At 21.3% G+C, this 23079-nt stretch overlaps 1 protein-coding gene across 6 annotated transcripts in view; it reads right to left on the minus strand.

Annotated features, from left to right (window-relative positions):
* Positions 1-23079, minus strand: part of LOC129612868 (protein still life, isoform SIF type 1) — a 73586-nt gene that overhangs the window by 15445 nt on the left and 35062 nt on the right. Inside the window, exons 1-6 of one of the 6 annotated variants that reach the window (XM_055526672.1) lie at positions 19096-19103; positions 18312-18447; positions 13253-13446; positions 12122-12240; positions 1392-1605; positions 604-738 (exon numbers count right to left, since the gene is read on the minus strand). In XM_055526672.1, coding sequence (XP_055382647.1) covers positions 604-738; positions 1392-1605; positions 12122-12240; positions 13253-13446; positions 18312-18418 — 769 coding nt within the window. In that variant the 5' untranslated portion in view covers positions 18419-18447; positions 19096-19103. Of the gene's footprint in view, positions 1-603; positions 739-1391; positions 1606-12121; positions 12241-13252; positions 13447-18311; positions 18448-19095; positions 19211-23079 lie in introns of those variants that run through there. The other 5 variants (XM_055526669.1, XM_055526668.1, XM_055526671.1 and 2 more) reach the window with 5 other exon arrangements.

Consider the following 23079-nt stretch of genomic DNA (forward strand, 5'->3'; position numbering starts at 1 on the left):
TGAGTCATGAGAAAGTGTTGTAGGGCTTTGTTTCACACCTAGTTGGGGGGGACAATAGATCTAAATTTCCGGTCGCAGTGCACTATTACCCCTTCTTTGCAATCTACAATCTACAATTTACATATTGTTTATAATATACTTATACTAGGAGGTGATAACCATATTTTATGTTATAATATCCATAAATATAATTTGAATTACTTGCATTAAAATGAAATTATGTAATTATAAACTTACGATTTAATGGAAATGATTTATTAGTTTTTATTATAATACCAAATCAGTCGACCATACCATTTCATTATATTTACAATAGTAGATCAATTTAAAATCGAATTATCGATTTTCAAAATTGATCAAAAATTTGATTTAAAAAAAATCAAGGATTATTAACTATATCCAATGAATAAGAAGATACAGCTATAATCGTTTTCAAATACGTAGAATAACAGAATAAGAGCTGCAGAGCCAGAGCCAATCGCAAACAATTTTTATCAAATTTTTTTTTTTCTTTCTTTCTTAATTATTTTTTTTAAGGTATTTTCTTTTTTTTTTTCTTGAATTTTTTTTTTTTATTTTTCTTTTCTATTATTTTTTTAATACCTTGTCCAGTTGATTGCATTGGCTGAGTACTACCAGCAACATTATCATATAATGATGTGCTGGATGTAGCTGTTGCTACTTTTTGTCCATCTGTATCTGTAGCTCTACTTGTTGTCCTTGGTAATGTTGAAGAACCTAAATATTTAGTAAATAAGAATTAGTTAAAGAATATTAGTAAAATTAATAGGAAATTGTATTTATCGATTATAATTGGAAAATTTAATTATAATATTTTTAATTTTTAATTATAATAGAGCTATATACTATATGTGTTATATTTAGAACAAAAAAAGTTGTATAATGTTATATAGCATGATAGTATGTTTGTCTTCAATATATTGTAAACTATAATGATAACAATATGAATAAGAGTATAAATTAAGTACTTGGATAAGCAGCAATAAGTTTGAAATACTCTTAAAGATTGTGTTACAATTATAATTTTCAAATTACGAATATTATTTAAGAGAAAATTCCCTCTAATAGACTCTTAAATTTAAAATTTTTATTAATTTAAAAGTTTAACCAAATAATAATTTTTTAATATTTTAAAAAACTTATTAAAAAAAATAGGTTTTGAACAGGAAATTTACATTTGTCTAAAACCCCTAAAAGTATGCAAATTTTTTTTCAAAATTTAAATATTTTGTTTACCAAATTTTAGGAAAAAAATTATAAAAAAGAACTCGGTAATAAAACACAATCTAATTTTAAATTCAAATAACAGATTAAATTTAAAATAATTATAATTTTTTTGATTTTTTTCCATTTTATTTTTATAGTTTTACCTCTGTAACGTGGATCCTGTGCCCTTAGCCGTGCGTATTGTTCAGCTGTCATACATGTGCATTGTGGTTCACGTGCTCTTGATGGGCTAGCCGGTGTACTAAGTGGCTTTCTTTTTGCTTTTATTTTACCTTTACCAGGTGGATCCAATTTCAATGAATAACTTGATGAGGCCTTTCGTGAAAATTTGAAAGAAGGCGACTGTAAAACGTCGCACTATCATTAGGTTAGTTGGTTGGGAATCACAAGGTTTTTCTGATTGTGCGGTTTTATTCTGATTTTGTTTTTTTTTTTTCATATTTTTTTTTTTAAATTTAATTTTGTATTTTTTTTTTTGCATATTTTTTTTTTTTTTTTTTCATTTAGTATAATTAAAACATAAAATAATTAATGATAAATTGATAATAAACAAAAAAAAAAAGGAAAAATTTTTTAATAAAAAAAAAAACGAAAAATTAGAGTAAAATTAAATAAGAAACAGGAAGACATTATTGTTTTTTTCTTTTTTAATATTCACGACACATAGAATACATACACAGAGAAAAATTTTTACAGCAAAAAAAAAAATTATATTAAAATTTTCCAAATTTTAATTTAAATTTGAATTTTATTGTATTGTGATTAATAAAAGAAAAAATTTAAAAATTAATTTAAGTTTGTAAATGGGAAATATTAGAAGGGGGGTGGAGGGACGAGGGGCTCAAGAGACATAGAATAATTAAAAATATATTTGTATAATTTATAATAAGGAAATATGCATAATAAATATCTAGTAAAAAAATTGAATTTCCCATTAAGTAATATTATGATAAAGGGAGTAAGTAAGTAAGTAAGTAAGTAAGTAAATAACTATAACATTTTAAGATATTTTCATTTCTTAAAAATTTTAATTTTTTATTAAGGCGTTTATAAATATTTTGTTAAGGATTTTTAATTGAAGGAAGGGGAGATTTTTTAAAATCTATATAAAATAATAACTATAGTATACAGATTTTTTATTTTATTTTAATATTTATACGAGTATATTGAAAAATTTCGCATACAAGTACATTTTATATTAATTTTCTTTGTTTTGAAAAAAATTCACTTATACACAAAAATATTGTAGAATATAAAAAAAAATTTTTTCAAAATTTTTTCTATTTAGAAAAGAAATTTATATTAATTTTTTATCACATCAGTAATCAAGTAATATTTTTAATTGTAGATTGGGCAAATGGGTATATTTGATGGTATAATATATACTATTTTTAACAGAAATATACCGCCTATATAATAAACGTAATTTCAAAAAAAAAAATAAATTAATAATAATTGTAATAAAGTCTTTTTTTATTTAAACAATTCAATTGTGTAATTTCAATAAAATTTGAAAAAAAACAAACCTAAATTAATCACATAAAAATGATAATTGTGACGTGATAATTTATACAATTAAATAAATAAAAAAATTCAAATTGAAAAAACAAAATATAATATTAAAATAAATTTTTCGAAATTATTTTCTTTTATACAAAATTAAAAATGTTTGGTAACACCAATAATTTATAATTATTATACAAAAATATTTAACAAGCTTTAAAAGCAACAAAAGACATTAAAAACATCGAATATATCATAATTTGTAAATTTTTTAAATATTTATTTAATTTTATTATTTAAAAAAAAAAATATTAAACTAAAAATTATATTTTTTTTAATTTAAAAAATTTTCTTTCTTTTTTGTTTTACTAAAAAAATTTCTTTAAACACCAAATATTACAACAATAAATTTTTAATTAAATTTAATTTTTTTTTAATTTTTGATAAATGGTTTATTTTTTTTCGGATTATATTATAAACTAATATCAAAAATAAAAAATACACAAGAAAAAAATTCTAAAAGAAATTAAGAAAATTATAAATTTTCTCAAAAGAAACAGAAAAGGACAAATTATTATATTAGTAATGTTGTATATAATTGGTTTCATTTTATTTGTTTCTTATTTTCTTTTTAATCATTATTTTCTTAAAAACAAAATATCAGAATTATTTTGGATTTTACATAAAAAAAACCTTAGTCTTAGAAATATTTTTTTTAAGGAAAAATCATGTATAAAGTGTCTAAATATCATTAATATTCACTTATTTTTAATAAATTAATAGAAACTGAAAATTTCAAGAATTTATTTAAGAATTGTTCGCTCATAATAAAATAATTGAAATAATTTTAATAAAAATTCAAAAAATTTTCATATTATTTTCAAAAAGGCTACCACAAGTAGCGAAAATTTACTACTACTAAGCTGTAATTCAACAATAATTTACGTTTACAGGTCAGCAATTACAGTAATAATTTTTTAGTTCAATTACAGCAATAGTTCAATGAGTCGTGGCTAAAACTACTTTGGTTATAATAGAGGATTACAATGGCTGTGAAAATATATTATTTTCAATTTTAAATAAAAGCTATAAATTTTAACACGGTTACGGTAAAACGTTACGGTTTTTATTATATTGAAAAACATCTCCCCTTTTATAGTTTTTTCAATATTTTTTAAATTGATAAATTTTTTAAATTTTTCAATAATAAATAATTTTTCATAATATTTATAATGATGATCATGTACTTAATATTGTGACGGTCATAATTAAAATTATAGTTACATCACTGAGCATAACAGTACACAGATTCAGAGATCGAGAGAGAGAGAGTATAAAGAACAAAAATATCATGTAAATATATACATAATTATGTTCATAATTATTATAATACGGATCACCAATATTAGATAATTTTTACATAAATAGAGTATAAATAGAGCGAGACATTATTCAATATTATTACATAGTTATTATATAAAAAGTAGATGATATTTATGAGAGAATATTCCTAGATCTATCATGAGAGAACAAAATTCATATAGCATTAACTATATATCAATAACATTATTATTTAAGAATTCTCTCTCAATTAAATTTAAATATCATTATAGAGAACAAGACACGTTTTTTATACATGTGAGTTTTTTTTTTTTTTTAAAAAATAAAAAAATTGGGAAATTTATAATAGAAGACTTCAGGTTTTTTTAATATGGGATTTTTTGGAATAAGGAAAAGTTATATTAGTACACATTTAGTGAAAAAGGTGTAGGAAATTTATAGGTGTATAAAATTTCTTAAATAATTTTTTATTTTTTTGTTTTTTTAAATATGGGAAATAGAGAAAAGGATTTTTAGCGTGCGATTGTTTGTTACAGTCATAATTAATAAAAAAAATATCTGAATTTTATACATATAATACATAACTCTTATACAAACATATACTACATATGACAAGACCAATATTAAACAATTTTATAATAATTAAATACAACAATTTAAAAAAAAAAAATTTTTATTTAATTACAATTCAAGCAAATTTCACCAATTTTATTTGTATACGTTTGTTAAATATGTATACGTAATTATGTATAAAATTAGATAATAAAAATTAAAAAAATTCATTATTTTTTTTTTTCTTTCTTTATTTAAATTTTTTTTTTATAAAAAATTAATATTTTTCTTTAATAAAAAAAAAAAGAAAACAATTTTAAATATTACAATTATTTATTTTAATTTTTACATTTAAAATAAAAAAATTACGTGATATGAAAATTTTAAATACTCATTTGAATTTTGTTGTAAATTTTGTACAATATTAATGACAAAATGATATAGGAATTGATATATAATGGGAATGTTTGTGATATTAATGATTATAGACAATGATTATTATGATGAAAATTATATTATTTAGGAGATATTTTGAATGAAAGAATATAAATGAAAACTTAATTCTCGTAAAATTTCAATTAACCCTTTTGTGATTTTTTGCATTAGATAATATAAAATTTTGCATAAAAATTGTTATCAAAATTTTTAAATATTAAAATTATTATATATTTTAAAAATTTTGAATAAGTAGTAGTTAATATTAATTTAATAATTTAGTTTAAGTTTAAGAAATGTGCGCTGTAAAGCCCATATTTTAGAAATTTTTAATTAGAATATTAAATACCAAAAGATATTAGCATTTTAATCAGAATATCAGCATAAATTTTGAAAATCTTACATTTTTAGTTTTAGTAATTGATTCAATTTGAATATTATGTTATAGTATACCACACAAGGGTTAATAAAATTTATTATCCTAAAATTTTCAACTATATACTTAAAAAAATTTCATACCATTTAATCAAAAAGCAAAATATTCTAAATAAAACTTATAGCAAAAAAAAATTGTGCATGCTAAATTTTTTAGGAAAAACCCAACAAAAATATATAATTTAAATTTAATTAATTTTAATTATTTTTATATATTATAAAAAATATCCTTTTCCTTTAAATACCAACAAGTTCTTCTAAATATTTATTCAAAAATATTATCAATAGAGATAAAAAAAACGTGAGAGAGAAAGAGTTTTTGGCCTGCATTTCCAATTTATTCTAATTTCATTAAATCAAATTCAATGTTATATGGCCACCGTTGCTATTTTTAGTCAAAACTCAAGACTATATATCGAATGTGGAAAATAGAAATAATAACATAGCTTAATTCAAGAAAAGACTATTACTCTGAATAAAAAAATTCTCTTTAACCCTGATTAAGGGTTATGTAAGGGTATTTTTTTCAACTGAACATTAAATTTGGTATTTAATGAATTTTAAACAATTAATTAATTGTTAATTTCAGCTTTAAAGAAATATATTAATAATTAATATTAATATTGAAGAAATGATTCATTAGTTGCAAGATTTAATTAGTTGCAAGAAAATATTTCTATTTTAAATAAAAAATTTCATTTTTTTTTTTAGAAATTTAAAAAATCTTTTGTAGATCTACAATAACAATTGTATACAAAGCGCACAGTGATCGTGCTGTAACATAGAAAAAATAAACCATACAGCTTGTATATGTGAATTATTTAAATAAAATAATTGTTAGTTTAAAATTGATAAGTTACAATCATGTTATTTTAAAATTAAATATTTCGATCTTGTAAAAATATAAATCAACATTTTATAGCCGCTACACATTTTCTCACAATAAAATATTAATTAATCGTATAACACAATATTATACCTATTTACATAACTATTGTGTAAATTTAACTAAATTGTGAGGAACCTATAATTATAATATTCCTTGTATATTAAAATTTTAAGTGTATTATACAATATATATATATCGTGTAATTAATATTACCGTACATATTAGAAAAATTTAATTTGTTTATATTAATCGAATAAATTTATATTGAGAAATTATATTAATAAATTATTTACATTGTATATTAATTACGAATGGGACTAAAAAGGACTAACTCATCTAATGAGGGAAATTTATTTGAAAATAATAATTTTATAATATTATAGGGACAAATGGTCTATAAAATTACACTTAAGATACGTAAACAGTAAATTTAGAATTTTAAAATTTTTAATATTATAATAAAAAATATTATTGAATTTTGAAAGAAAAAAAAAAAAACCAAATTTATTATTCATGAGAAATGAAATTAAAAATTTAGAAGAAAAAACCAAAAAAATTACCAAACAAAAAAAAAAGTTTCAAAAATGCAAAAATCATTTTAACTTACAAAAGAATTTGAAATTTTCTTACGCATGACAAGTAGAATCCTTTTTTTTTTTCTATTTTATTTCGTAAATGCTTTTTTAACTTAAAAATTTTTTTTTTAATTTTTTTTTTTTTTAAATTGCAAAATCAACTTTTAAATTTAAATTTTTTTTTTGTTCCTTAGAATTAATAATTTTTAAATACCAATTATGAATAACAAAAAAAAAAAATTTGAATTTTTAAATTTCAAAATAAAAAAAAAACTCCCGATAACATAAAATCAAAAATATATCAAGGCAAAATGAATTTTTTTATGTAATGTATAAATAAATTATATATATTTATATACATATATGTATTTATATATGTATGCTTTTCATAATGAAAAAAAATATGTATATAGACATAATAACTATAATAATAATATTTTTCTTTTAATCAAAAAAACTTGCACAATCAATATAATTAATAATAATAAATTAATATTTTAATATTATAATTATAAGGATATTATTATGATTTTATGAAAACAAAAATACAAAAAGGAAATACTGAAAGAGAAAAATCACAATTATACTCATTTACATCATTTACTCCAATTATATTTTTTAAGAGAGTTTATTGTTAATAACGCTGTTAATCTCTTTGTGAGTAAAATTAATTTTACACCCGATTTCATTTTTTCTTTAAGCAACTCTCACAATTTTTTGAGTAAAATTATTTTTTGTTAAAATTATTATGAATTCCACAGCATTTTAAGAAAAGAAACTGAAATTCTCATGGTTTTCTGTGAATTTTCTGTGAATTGAAATGGCAATGTAATATTCTCTGAAAGTTTAATAATTGTTTTTTTTGAAGGAGTAGTTGTTATTTTCTGGTTACAGCTAGATATTAATGTAGGCAAACAAATTATATTGAAAGAAGTTCCATTTTTTTAAGAATATTAAATTTTATTTTTAATTCATTCAATTCTGTTTAAGAACTAATTTCATATTCGATAATTTCGAGTTAATATTTTAATTAGAAAAGAAAATTCTTTTACAGTATAATTATTAATATACATATATATAAGACACGAACATAATATTTATATACATATATAGAGTGAAATTAGTAATAAAACTAAATAATGCATTTATACAATAAAGTGTAATATTAATTTAATCATATGTTAAATTGCTACGATACCCAAGTAGCAAATTGTGGAATTAATTTTTTATAGAGAATTTATGTATTTTATGCATTATTTACCGATACCCAAGTAGCAAATTGAGGAATTAATTTTTAACAGAGAATTTATGGATTTTATGCATTATTTAAAGATTTGAATATTAAATAATTTAATGATATAAGTAATAAATTCAAAAAATTTTTTGCTATTATTATATAAAAATCGTCCTATGTAAATGCACTACTTATTAGCAGCATTTAAGAATAATCATTTAGTTATATTTAAAACTGTGAAAAATTTATAAATTATTCACATTTATTTGCGGTATTTACATACTTTTGTATTATGAACTTTTATAAAATATAACAGTTTAAAAATATATTTGATATTTGCTACTGAAAATTCAGAAAATTAATTTCAGAATATAGCAAAATTAAAAAATTTTAAATTTTAATTTTCATTAAAACGCTGTAATATTAAAAATTAAATTTAATTAAGAAAATTATTGAATTTATTATTATTTTTTTTTTTTTGTTCATCCAGAAGGAATGTATAAAAGTCAAATTCAGTGCCTAATAGATTATATGCTTCTGTTCTATATTCATCCTTTTCAAGTTTTTACTGAGCAGGTGACTATTCTGCTATAATAATTGTTATACGTAATCTTGTATTGAGATTAATTTTAAACAAATTTTATTTTTTTGAAAAAAAATATTTCGAAATTCTTAAAGAATTAGATAATTTTTCTCTTTTAGTATTTCTTCTTTAATTAAATTAATTATTTATAAAATAAAAATAATATTATTTCTATTTTTTTTTTTTATTTCTTATAAAAAAACTTAAGACAAAGTACCTTTGTTTTGGTTTTGAATACTTTATTATTAATTAATTTTTTTATATATATATTTTTGAATTTTATTAAACAATAATTATTAAAAAATTTATTGGTTAAAAAAATGAAAAACAATATATTCAAAAATTATAATACCTTTAGATTTTCATATTCTTTATCATATTATATAAAATTATAAATTAATTTAAAAAATTTAATTTAAAAAATTCAAATAAAATTAAATAATTAAAATATTTTTTAATTTAAATTCAATTCAACGAAAACAAATTAATTTTAAAATAAACTACATTTTATTAAATAAATCAATATGAATTTAATTTTTTATTAAAAACAAACGAAATATTTAATTAATTTAAATTAATAAAAAAAAATTTAAAAATAAAACAATAATTATTTTAAGTAAATTTAAAAATTATAGAAAAATTTTTAAAGAACCTTAGAATTTTAACTGATTATGTAGTGGTAAAAGTAAAAAATTTATGCAGCTATTTATTATTTACGTTACAGATGAAATGAGTAACAGATTAATTAAAATTTAAGGTTAATAATATGTAAGAGAAATAAGAGTACTAAAAATTAATAGTCACCACATTTTTAAATAAAAAATAATGTTTTCATGTAATAATTAATTTTTGAGATCAATTCTTATACAATATCAAATGAAAAATTTCTTCGCATTTTTTCCCATTCTGCCCCATTTATTTTGTGGTGACAGCCAATATTGAGAAAGCAATCTTCAATAATATAACATTTGGAAAAGCAATGCTATGTATTCAAGTGGGAATTTATCATAAACCTGTTTCATTCCATAATGTTCCATAAAAATTTTGAAAAAACGGTTTGAAATTGGAGTTGTAATGAATGCCATATTAAAATTAATTGAGAAAATAATTAAGAAGTCTTTCTTATAATAAATTCAATAAAATTCAATATTACATATTAGCAATTTGCCATTATAATCACTTTATCATCAGGACAATAAAGTTGCAATTTAAAAATTTCAAGACTAATTGATGGTAATATCGCTTTAAAATTATTTAAGTACAAAAACTTGCATACAAAATAAATAATTTTTACCACTAAAATCAGTAAAAATAAGTTATAGAGCACAATGAATAGTTAAAATTTTAGTTTTATTTTTTTTCAGCATTATCAAACTGCAAGCTAAACAATATCATAAATTTTTTTTTCTCTTAACTATATTTTTTTTTTATATTAAATTTTATATTGATACTTAAAATTATGTAAAAATGCATGTAAATGTTTTGAATTGTTTGAATTTTTCTCTCTTGAAATAAAATGATTTACTTGAATAAATTATGAATTCCTTATGTATTCCCAATTATTAGTGAATATTTAATTTACTAATTAAAATTAAACTGCAATATGAATAGCTTATAATAGTATATTAAAAATGATTATTATAAAAGTATGAATATATTGTTATACAAGAGATAAATTTAATGTTTATATGAAATAAATGTTATATTATGTTTTAATGTAAATGACTCATAAAGAAAATATACATTTTGTTTTTCCAACAAACAAACAAAAAAAAAAAAACAAGAAATTAGAAATTTAATCAAATTATTCCATATAAGTATATATAGTATAACAGTTTTCTTTTTCATTTTTCTTGTATAATTTCTAGCTATATAGTTTAAGTTAGAAAATCTAGTGTATAATTGTTACTTATAGTTTGTATGAAAAATGCAAAATATTTTCATAATTTGGTTTTAATTTCAAATTGAGAGATATTTTAATTTTGAAAAAAATTCCTGATCTTTTAAATTTTGTACATGTAAAAGCTTAATTTTTGTATATTTCTGACAAAATCAAAATATTTCCACAATAAATAATGTAATAACTCAGGACAGGATCTCATCAGGAATCAAATAAATTTACTAAATTTTTGAATACCGCACTGAAATCAATATATCCCTAAAAGTATGCAAAAATTGTAGAATTTAAAAAAAAAACCATATATCACTATGAATTGTATGTCATAAGTAAAACCATATATCACTATGAATTGTATGTCATAAGTATATTTATAAATTTTCATCAGATTTAATATTAAAATTTGAAAAAATTAGAGTATTTAAATAACAATACGGTACACAACTTTCTCATGAGGATTCATGATATTAGGAGACAGCCACAATAATTTATTATTGTACCGTAAGTTTTTTTTTTGTGTTTCCTTGTAGCTCAGAAAATTATACATTTATTTCAAATGACTGCATTAGAGTAAAATACGATTTTTAAGTGGGATTTTACTCAAGTATTTATAATATTAGTACACTATGCATATAATATTTTAAATATTATTTTTAAGTTTGCCTTTATCGAAAGACGCCTCTATTATTTGCAACATATCATTTCGAATCGAAAATTCAAAAATTTCTTAGGGAGACAAGAAACAATTTTAGGTAAATTAATAGGGTGTTGTAAAAATGTGTGAATTGAGCCGAAAAGAGATTACATTTTAGATAATAACAAAATTAATAATTCTAATTTTTCTTACAAATAACAGGATCTGTTAAGTTTCTTTTATTTTATTGTCGAATGTATTATAATTACATTCGAATTACAAAATATTTTGCTTTTCTCATACTAAACTAAATTAAAAAAAAGAACCTAAATCATCCTATACTTTTTTAAAAAATTAAAAAAATTACTAAATTATGCTCATGTTATAGAGAGTTCTTATGCTCTAGGTTCATAATATTATAACAAAAGAAATACAATAATTATAAAATATAAAACAAAATTTAGAAAATAAAAATTTTAATGTAGTTTTTTTAATTTTAAATGAAAAGCGAAATAATAATATTTATTAAAGCAAAGTTTACTTTAGAAAAAAAAAATTCAATTTTTTTTTTAAACAAAAAAAAATTACAAATGTAATGATAGTAAAACAGAAATAACGGAAAGAAAATTTATATTTTATAAAAAAATTTTTTGTTTTGTTTTTAAAACCTAGAGCAAATTATATATAGGTATATATTTCATATATATTATTATTATTATTTTCTTTTTGTTCAATTCTATGGATTATTATTAATTATTTAAATAAAAAAAAAAATTTGTACAATTTAATACTTACACAACATTCTCTAAATTGTTTTGCATCAATTGGGGATGTAAAATTTAATCCCCATGTATCATTTGTCATTGGATCTTTCCAATATACAAAACATTCCGAAGCTTGTCCAATACGTGTACCTTTTTTATTTTAATTTTAATTAAAAAAATATATAAATTAAATAAAAATATTAAAATATTAATTTTTTTAAATTTAATTTAAATAAAAATTTACGATAAACAATATTATAGAAAAAATTTAGTTATTATTGCATTGAAATGGGAACTGTTTCGAACATTTTTTAGTATTTTTATCATTTTTTTTTTCTTTTTGAGTAATTTTTCAATATTATTTAATTGTATCTAATAAAATTTTCTGAAAAGAAATTATCTATTGATTTTTCAACGTTATATTGAATTTAAAATTCTAAAATCTCTTTTCACATAATATGATGTTCGTTAATGTTTGATAGCGAACATAATGTTTGATTAAACACTTATTGTCATAAAACAAACATAATTTACTTATGTTACCATACAAAAACTTTAATTTGTCCAAAAAACATAAATCATGAATAAAAGCTTTAAAATTACGAAAAATAATTTGTTCTCAATAAATATTTCTCTGATCCGTTCTTCTATTATTATCGCATTTGTTGCATATTATCGTATAAAATCCTAATAAAGTTTTTACTGCAATATATTTAAATATATTAAAATTAACGTTCCATATAATATTACGAGTAATAAATCAATTATACTTTCTTCTACTCTAAAATGTGGTTGCAGTACACTCAGAAAAAATATCAAACTCTTATATATTAATTTTGATCTGACCATTTTCCATATTGTTTTTTGTATAACAGTTTAAAATATGTATATAATTGTATATATGAAACAGTTACATATACATACAGAAACTGTATAACAGTTTCATATATGTGTATATAATGCATATATGTATATATATTATATCTATATATGTGTATAGGTATGTATATATATTATATCTATATATGTGTATAGGTATGTATAAAACTATTATACAAAAAAAATTTATAGCATTTAAAATACTAAAAAATGTCGCATTTTATTATGCAATTAGATTTTATTCAAAGCAATTATAATATTCAAATATTCAAATATTACTTACCGGGTTGGACAAGTCGAACATCAAGTATTTTATCAACCTGACTATTATATGCTGTTATATGAAATACACATTCCGGTGAATCTTGTATACAGGTAATATTAACAGGAACCAAATCTTCAGATACTTGTTGCCATTTAACGGTACCAGCACCGCTTGCAGATACATGGAATACCTCAGCCCACAACCTGAATGAACTGGATTGTTTTATATGCCCACATTTTAAATCATTTACAATTTATATTATATATGTTATACACACACACATTATATAAAAATAAATATTATATGTATAACAGTTAAGTTTTTTTAAATGTTTTTTTTTTTAAAACAATTTTATTTAGCGTTTGAGTTACAAACGATTTTTTTTGAATTTTGAAAATTTTTTTGTTTAATTTTTAATTGATATTTTTTTCGAATTTTTTTTTTTAATATTGGAAAAATTTAGAAGAATAATTTTGATTATTTTGGATAATTTAAGGTTATGGATTTATAATAAGAGAATTTTTTTGATAGTAGTAGGTTAATTTTACAAGAATGTTTTATAAAAATATTGTTTAATTAATTTAATAATGATTATTTTATAAAATTATTATTGTTTTACATACAAATATTCATGAAAATTAAATATTTTTATATAATTGTTATATTTATTATATACGGTTTTGAAGTGGTTAAGAATTTTTGGTTGTGCATTTTGGTTCAATTTTAAGGTTTGTATAACAAATTTTGATTATTTTCATATTATTTATGGTGGTGGTTTTTTTTGGAAGTTAGTGGTGTTAGATATACGTATATGTGGAAAAAAACCATAATAGAAAAAAAAAACAAAAGAAAAGTTTTGTTTAGTTAAAAATAATTTCACAAAAAAAACGAAAAATAGTTTTTGTTAAATTTTTATTTAGTGAAAAATTTTGACAATTAAAATAATAAAAGAAACTTTTGAATATTCTTCAAAAACTATCGTGATAATATAAAATACTGACAATGTTACCAAGATAAAAATATTATTATTAAAAATCTCAATAAAATTTGTATTTCAATTTTGTTACTAAATTTATTGAACGTCATACAGTATTTTAAATTAAGAGTAAATTAAAAATTAAAGAAAGTAAATGTAAGAGTTTAATCACTTACTCTACTCTCATTAAATTTTAATATTACATTAGTATAGAAATTGTCTCGATAGTATTTTGAAAAATATATGAGAGCAAAATTTTGATAAGATCATTTTACTTTTACTGTTGTATTAATTTCATTATTATCTCTCGAATAGAATTTTGTCACTATTGTTGCTATTTTATTTGTTAATTTCTTTATTTTTAAGCAGCAATATTAAACTATTACTGTTACCAAATTTGAGTATAAGAACAATATTATTATACAAAAATATGCTTACTTGCATGAAAACATTTTTGTTTTTTAAATTCACATAAATTTTAATGCATATTAATTCTTAACTAGAGTGAAAATAATTGATAATAGTACAGAATTCAATTGATATTGTTAGAAAAAAGAATTTCGAAAAATTTTGTTAATGTAGAAAAATATTGTTTATCAAAGAATTTAAAATGATTGTATTTAGAATATACGAAAATCGCGTTATTCTATTCAGTATTTTAATCAAAATTCATATAATACATCCTCTTTATAGCTTTGTTTTATAAAGCTTATTTTTTTCCAAAATTTTTATAATAAAATGATCTTATTAAAAAATTATTCTAAGCGCACATTTATAAACATTTATCAATCAATTATTTGCATATAATTTATGCTCAATTTTCATTTAAGTACAATAAAAATAAATAAAAATAAAAAAAAAATTAAAAAATTAAAAAATATTTACAAACATCCAATTATATAAATTTTTATATAGAATAGAAATAGAAATTGTATTTATAGTGTTAAGTGTATAAATGTAGAGTGATATAATTCAAAATTTTTTAAAATTACAGTGAAATAAAATATACATGAAAGTTAAAATAAGAATTTGCTCCGTTTATCCAATCTTTCAGAAATTGCTACCCATAATATTATATAAGTTTTATAAAGAACGCAGTATAGCACTTATTAGAAAGAATTACTGTAACAGCCTAACACTTGCATTAACTGCTCGAATTTCGAAAAAGTTGCCATTATATTATTATGTACAAATTATGAACTATAAGGTGGTCGAAAACAAGAAGTTGTTTCTTGATACTATAGCAGACTGAAGAAAATATTGTGTGAAGAACTTTCAGCTCTAATTGAATGTGAAAAAAAATTTACGAGAAATTTTGCGTTTTTTTTGTTAAATATTTCAAGAAAAAATTCAAAATTCTCATTTTTGGATATCTTATTTTCAAAAACTAAAAGTCAGATATACTTAATTGCTCTATTAATTTATTATCTTTAAACAAGTTGATACTCTATGTTGCGCGATTCCAAAATTAATCAGGGACAGATTTATATCAGTAAGCTGTAGCTCTAAAACAATCATATTTGCTCTTCTACCCCCTACTCAAACAATTTTTTGCTGGAAATTTGTCAATTGGTGTAAATTTTTACATCCTGTGGGTAATACTACTATTTTATAAAGACATTCTGAAAGTTTTGCAGATACCATTTCAAAAAGACAAAAATAATAATATTAAACTTGCTTTCATTTCTACAATTAATTAAAATTTTGAATAAAATCACTCTTAGTTTAAGATTTTTGTATTGGAATAACAATAAGAACATGTGAAACAGCAAAAAAATGTTTGCAATATTGTTTTGTTGCTTTATTAAAAATGTACAAAAAAAAAATTATTTTTAAATTCTTTGTATATAAAATGTTAATGCTTTAATATTTTTCTTTGCTTTTCTTTTTTTTTAAAGAATTAAAAGAAAAATATTTGTAATAAGAAAAACTAATACGCATGCAATGTGGGAAATGCAAAATAAATCGAATTCGGATATCCTGATTTTAATTTTTTGTTTTCTTATTTTTGTTTACGCAATACGTACATTTCTCTATATATATATATATATATACAAATTTTTTTTTATCATTTATTTGTTAAAAAAAAAAAATATTTTTTTTTTTCATTTATTTTTATTTATTTAAATTTTTTTTTGTTTTTTACTCATTTCGTGCAAAAGAATGAAAACAAAAAAAAGAAAAACACATAAAAATTTTTTAAATAAAGGAATGCAAACCAGGTCAAATCCGAAGTAAAAAGAAAAAAAAATAAATTGAAAAAAAAGTGAGGCAAAACGGAATAAAAAAGAATAGGAAATGCCAAAAAAGTGAGTCCTTTTTTTCCCCTTCTCTTTTTTATGAAAATAAAAATGAAGTTGGGAAATTTGCGTTTTTCTTTTCTTTTTTTTTTGTGTTTTTCATTTTCAAATCTACTCTTTTAATTAACTGCAGATCTTTTTGGCATGTGTATACATTTTTATTTTTGCAGTATTTTTGCAGTTGCAGTAAAAAAAGAAAATTATTAATTTTTTTTTTATTTTTGAAAAATTTCTGTATTTAAATTTGAATACAAAAATCTCCCTGTTTTTATTAGTTTTCCATGTTCTATGATCTTTCTCTGATTGAGCTCAATGATAGAATTTGATAGAATTATAACATTCAAACTCATAATATGAGTTTGAATGTTATAATTGTAATGACTTTGGAATTATTAAATGAATGATAGCCATACAAAATTTTATGTAACTTAACTCATTTGGAAAGGTTCTTTAATGTAACTTATGTTATTCAGAGCTGCCAGATTAAAAAAATGCTTTATTTTATTACAGAATTTTTATGTTTAAGGTTTACAGCTTTAAATATTAATTTTCGATATGTGATCAATTTACAAAATACTGAAAAATATTCTAATATTATCGGAACTGGTAAAATGTTGTAGAATTTGTAGGAATAGTTGTAGAATTATTTATACACAATAACACTAACCTCAGGCTTTTTCTGTTCTTTTCAAAAACAAATTTTCTTCCAAACCATAAACTTTACGGTCAAAATAAAATATTAAAACTTAAGTATGAGATGAGGGCTCCAGGGAAGATGAGATATCTTAATTAAAAAAATTGAAGCAATTTTATTCAACACAACAGAATAAATTTTAAGTGAAAAACATAATTTTTACGATAATGCATCAAAATAGTAAAAGCTATTCGTTCTTTATTATGGAACACTGGCTGAGTGTTAAATATTCCGATGGAATTTTTGAAAAACTGTAAGCATATGAGATTTTTGCTTTTTTGTTCATTAAAATTCTATTAGTTATCCTTCATAATTATTTTTATTATTCCATATTATAAAAAATATTGTTAGACATTTTTTAGTGATGCAGACCCGCAATTCACGAATTCAAAATATGTGTTCAATTATAATTTCAAATTATCTTTTAGCAAAATTGAATTTTTTATTAAACCAAAAAATTTTTCTCAAAGAACCAATAACATTATTATTATTTTGATGTGAACAAGCGATGCAATTTTTGATCTAAACAAATTTTATTTTCTTATGAAAACTACGAGACTGTGAATGATTTTTAAAAATTGATTTTTATAAAAAAATTTTTTTAGGCAACAAAGACTATTATTATTGAAGAAGAAAAGCAAATAATATGTTAAGCGCTTATTGAACCATGAAAAATTCATCTACAAAGCGGGTTTGCTTTTTTGATATCCTTAATAAAAAAATAAAATAATAAAAACGAAGCAATAAATTCAAAATTTATTTCCATTTTTTTTTTTTTTCTAAAGAGATTTGCATTCCTTTTTTATTTTAGCTTAAAATTTTTGTAATTTTTTTTTATTATTAAATAGCAATCAATTCCATTTTTTTTTTTTTTTTGAACTTTTAGCATAAAGTTTTATTCAAAATCTATTTAAATTATCTAGCTAGCATTTATTTTTTAATTTCATTTCATTTTTAACTCAAATGTCAAATAATTTATATTTTTTTATTCAATCAAAATTATTTTTTAATAATAAACATACATATATACATACATAATATTATAAACAAAATAAAATAAAAAAAAAATAAAAAAAATTAAAAAAAAAAAAAAATTTAATAAATTACCTCAGGAGATGGCCGTCCCGTCGACGAGAAGTCTGCCATGGAGAATCCTCGTATCGGTAAGCTTTGCGCATAAGCGGCGCACATGAACAACTCAATTTATTTCCCATGGCGCAGCTAGCACATCCAGCCTGACCTCCTATTATTTAAATAATATTAAAATATATTCATATTTTAAATATAAATTAAAAATACTACCGGAGGTTATTTAAAAGGTAATGGATAAATTAGTTTTAAAGTTGTAATAATTTCATTTTGCATTTCTAGGAAAAATCTCATTTCATTTCACTAGTACCCTAAATTTTAGTATTATATGGGAATCGTTGAATTATAATTACAATTAATAAAATGCTTTAACGCAAAATAATTTTAGCAAAAATGGCTCGAATAAGATAAGATGCTTACTAATTCATAAAATTAATCAATTACGCTTAAATAGAAAATTTTTGACTTTACGATTCCATTCAATGACTGAATGATTTTAATGTAAAAATCTATTCTATGTTTTAAATTTTCGAAGAGAAATATGGACAAGTTAATATCTCTCCTTTTTTTACAACCGCAGCCATGTTTATATAATATACTAGCTCGGCCTCAAGAAAAGAGCTAGAGATACATAGAGAACTTGAGCTCGTTTATATACATTCCCCTCTCCTAATAGGGATAAAGTACCGCTGTAATGACTTGTATCTCCTAGCAGTCAAAGCAAAACTTAAACTAATTTACACACATTTTAATTTAACAATATTTTACAAAACAAAAAAACAAGAATAAAAAAAGATATTACCTGAGGCTCCCCGCTGTCACCACATACCGCTAACGTCTGCTTGAGAAAGTGCTTGACCGCGGTTTAGAGACTGAGACCTTTGGTTATGTCTGTGACCGTAATGTCTACTGCCTCTCTGTAATTAAAATAGAAAAATAATTAAATTATTATTAATTTATATTTATTTATTTCATATTGTATTATTACTTCATATAGGATGCTTTGGCTTAACATTCAGATTTTAGCTAAAGTTATTTAGAAAATTTAGTAAAAAATTAGAAGATTAAAAAATTCATAAAATTAATTGATTATGCGACTTAGATTTAAAGAGAATACAACCAAAATTAGACGTGGTAGAAACTAAACTCTTTTTCTTTCTGAAGAACTTTTCCCCGTTCTATTTACCTATTAAGAGAACAAAATTTTTGCGATTGTTTTACGTAACGGAAACTTTTCGATAATCTGACTGTAATTAAATTTTATTCAATGTATGAGAGATACAATAAATTCATAACAGTTCAAAAGCAAATTTCTTCGGACAAATCATTGTATAGAATTCTATAGAGAACAATAACGCTACAATGCAAGACTAACACAATTTGACCTTAAGCGAACCCGGTCTGCTCAGTCTTGTTGATATGTATTTTTTCTTTCATAACACTAACCAACTACAGGAGCTATTTCTCTGAAAATTTCAGATTCAAAATAGGGGACATTAACTGTACAAGTTAAGCTCACCTTAAAAAAGGAGAAATTTAAGCTATAATTAAAGTTGATTTTTTTTGCACAGTTTTTACCCGCTAGGTATTAAAATTGGAATTACAAAGGTCTACGAGGGCCGACGGTATTGCTCGGTAAATTTAAAAAGTTGCGACATTTCATATGATTAAAGGGACGATTCTATAGAAAAAATGTTAATGAAATTTGCGGTAAATCCAGTTAGGGTATGTTTATTAAACATGTAAATTCTAAAATTTTTAAAATCACATCAAATTTATTATAAAAAGTTTGAGACTTATGTAATACTGTTGCTATATCTTACATATTTATTATTGAAATTGTGATTACGAATAAACACTGAACACTTTTAGTAGAAAATTATTTTGATTAAGAATATTTTATAACCTGAAATTAAAACTTGAAGAAAATGGATCTGGATAATCAACAAAATTTTTGTATCTAATTAAAAGTAAAAAATTATTTACAGGGTAATAATTTTTAATAATAATCATAATAGCCATCTTCTTGTATTCTTTAAGTATATTTTTCATAATTTTCCATGTATAAATAAAAAATCTATTATTATTTTTTTTTCTATTCTTTAATTTTTATATTTTTCCCGTTGATTCTGGAAGATATTCTTCATCTCTTAACTTATGTTACTTCAAAAATCAATTTTCTATTTGTTCTTATTTTATTTTATAAAAAAATTTTTTCCTTCAAAGTTGTTTCTACAGTGGAAACAACCAATTGCAAAGTAATTACATGTTACATGCATTCTACACCGTCTATATAAATATAATTTTAAAATATTCACATACTCATGCACTTGTAGACGTACATATATTTTATATATAGATTAACATAAAATTGTGTAGTACATACTTAAAATTTATAATAAATTTTAATCATAATCATGAGTCCTCCATATCATCGCACATATGCATGTGGATATTATATCCTTCCCACTTCATTGAATAAATTCAACCGATTATCATAACATGGTATGCACATAATATGTATGTATATGTATGTATGTGAATTGTCTGCAATTTTCAGATTTTTAATTTATGTTCATATGAGAATATGCAATTAAAGTAAATGTCACTACAGATTATATACAAAAAAAAAAAAAAATAAAAAAAATATAATAATAATAATAAATGACAACATTTATGTACCCTTTTATTTAATATTTTAGAGGGGAAGGGCTCTACATATCTGTGTTTTTCCCTATATTATTTAATATTTCAAGTTTTTTTTTTAATTTTCGTTTTTTATTATTTTTTAGTCTTCTTGAATGCATAAATAAAATGAATTCATGAGCAGATTGTAAAAAATTTTCTGAGGTCACCTAGGGTATAATTTGAAAGTAATTTCTGATTTTAGAAAAATGGAATTGGAAATAATAATTATGATTGTATAAAATACTCGTGACATGAACCACAAGTAATTCGTCAAAATCAAAAGTCAACATTATTATGCAGTTATAAAATAATTTAACTATATTATATTTTAATTTAAATTACTAGCATAGATCAGCATTTCGGTAAATTACATTGACTTAATAGTAGCAGTGGTAGTAGAAAGGGCGTGGTGCCATCGTGAATTCTATACAACAAATTACCCCCCTTTAAACTAACCGTATACGTATCCCGAACGCATTCTCCCGACAGATCACCCAAATCTCAAACTGGAGCGGTCTTAGATATTTGCTCCTTTTCCACATAATCCTTTTCACTCTAACTTGTTCCTCGTCAATAATGCTACTAAACCCTTCCAATCACGAAAACAGCGAACGATCCATTTTCCTTATGTCAGCCACCGCCTACAACCTTGAAAACTTATCAGCCTTCTCATTTTCTTAATTATATTAACTAAATTTCATTGACTTACTTTTCTTAAAAATTCTTCTTAAAAGTTTTTCGAACAATTTGTTTCTGAAAACAAAAATAGTCATATATGTAAGTACTTTTCCTTAAGCCCGAACGTCAACAACCAATATAAATGGACGATCATTTTCAGTTCTCAAATATTTTATTCTCGTTTAGTTTGAAACTTTTTTTTATATTATTGAAATCAATTCCCCAGGTAACATTTGGCTTTTCTATTATATAATATTATACAAGAAATTCGAAAACAAGACAAATGCATAATATTTTTTGCAATTATTTTAAATATTTCGTATATTTTTATTGCAATACACATACTGTCGCCAAAAATAATATTTCTACTCTTGTTTATTTTAATAGAATTCATACCCATAAATAATTTTATGGTACTTATTGTATAGTACTGATAGTACTATACTAAAATTATATATGTACTTATAATTTTATTTATAATACGATAGTTATTTATTATATATATATAATACTAAATGCTGCTTATATTCGCAAATACACATATTCCATGTTGTACTGAGTGTCTACTACAGAACCAAACTAATGGGGTTCTGGTACTCCCGAAATAGGACTCCAGCTGTTAATAATTTTGAAAAGTGATATGGGAGGCGACCGTTGAATAGCGAAAAAAATTCTTTCATATTATTGTTTACATCTAGTAAAATAATTACAACAAAAAGATTTTAACATATAGCCTATGAAATCCTGCTTTGAATTACAAAATTAATATGTCCTTAATGTAAAGTAAAAGCTGTAAACTAGTCCAATGAGCGTCATTTCGATGAATGAAGTTTCCTGAACAAAATTGTAAGTAATTGTAAAGTACGAAGAATGAACCTGACGTCAGATTATTAAAAAAAACTTAGTACTTAGAGTAAATTTATTATGATTCCCGAATTAAAATGAGTCAAAGGTTTGGTGAATAATAAACTATAAGTTGTGGAGTTATAATACGGGGTATACTAAAAAAATTTATGAAGTAGTACCTTAATTGCGGCCACCTTGTGTAATATTTAAATGTTATTGAACAAAAAAATTAAACTGTTATACATACAAATATGCTTGTGTGCAAAATAATGTACATAAAACATTACACAAACATATACTATAGAATAATGTGCATACTTAATAGAAGGCTACCCTTTATGTAATCATTAAAAATGTTTTACTCTCTACAATACTGCAAATATCGTAGTAAACGTCTAATAATTTTAGAATATAAAAACTATATATAAATTAAATGAATTTAAAATAGAAAAATTTAAAATGTTATATAAGAGTTCATTTGCTATAAATTTTATAATATAAAATCCATAAAACTCATAGCAAATAAAAACAAATTACATAAATGTTATAAGAAATAAAACTTGCAAAAGCAAGA

This window comes from Condylostylus longicornis, unplaced genomic scaffold, assembly GCF_029603195.1.
Source record: "Condylostylus longicornis isolate FDR11 unplaced genomic scaffold, ASM2960319v2 ptg000077l, whole genome shotgun sequence".
Classification (NCBI taxonomy): domain Eukaryota; kingdom Metazoa; phylum Arthropoda; class Insecta; order Diptera; family Dolichopodidae; genus Condylostylus; species Condylostylus longicornis.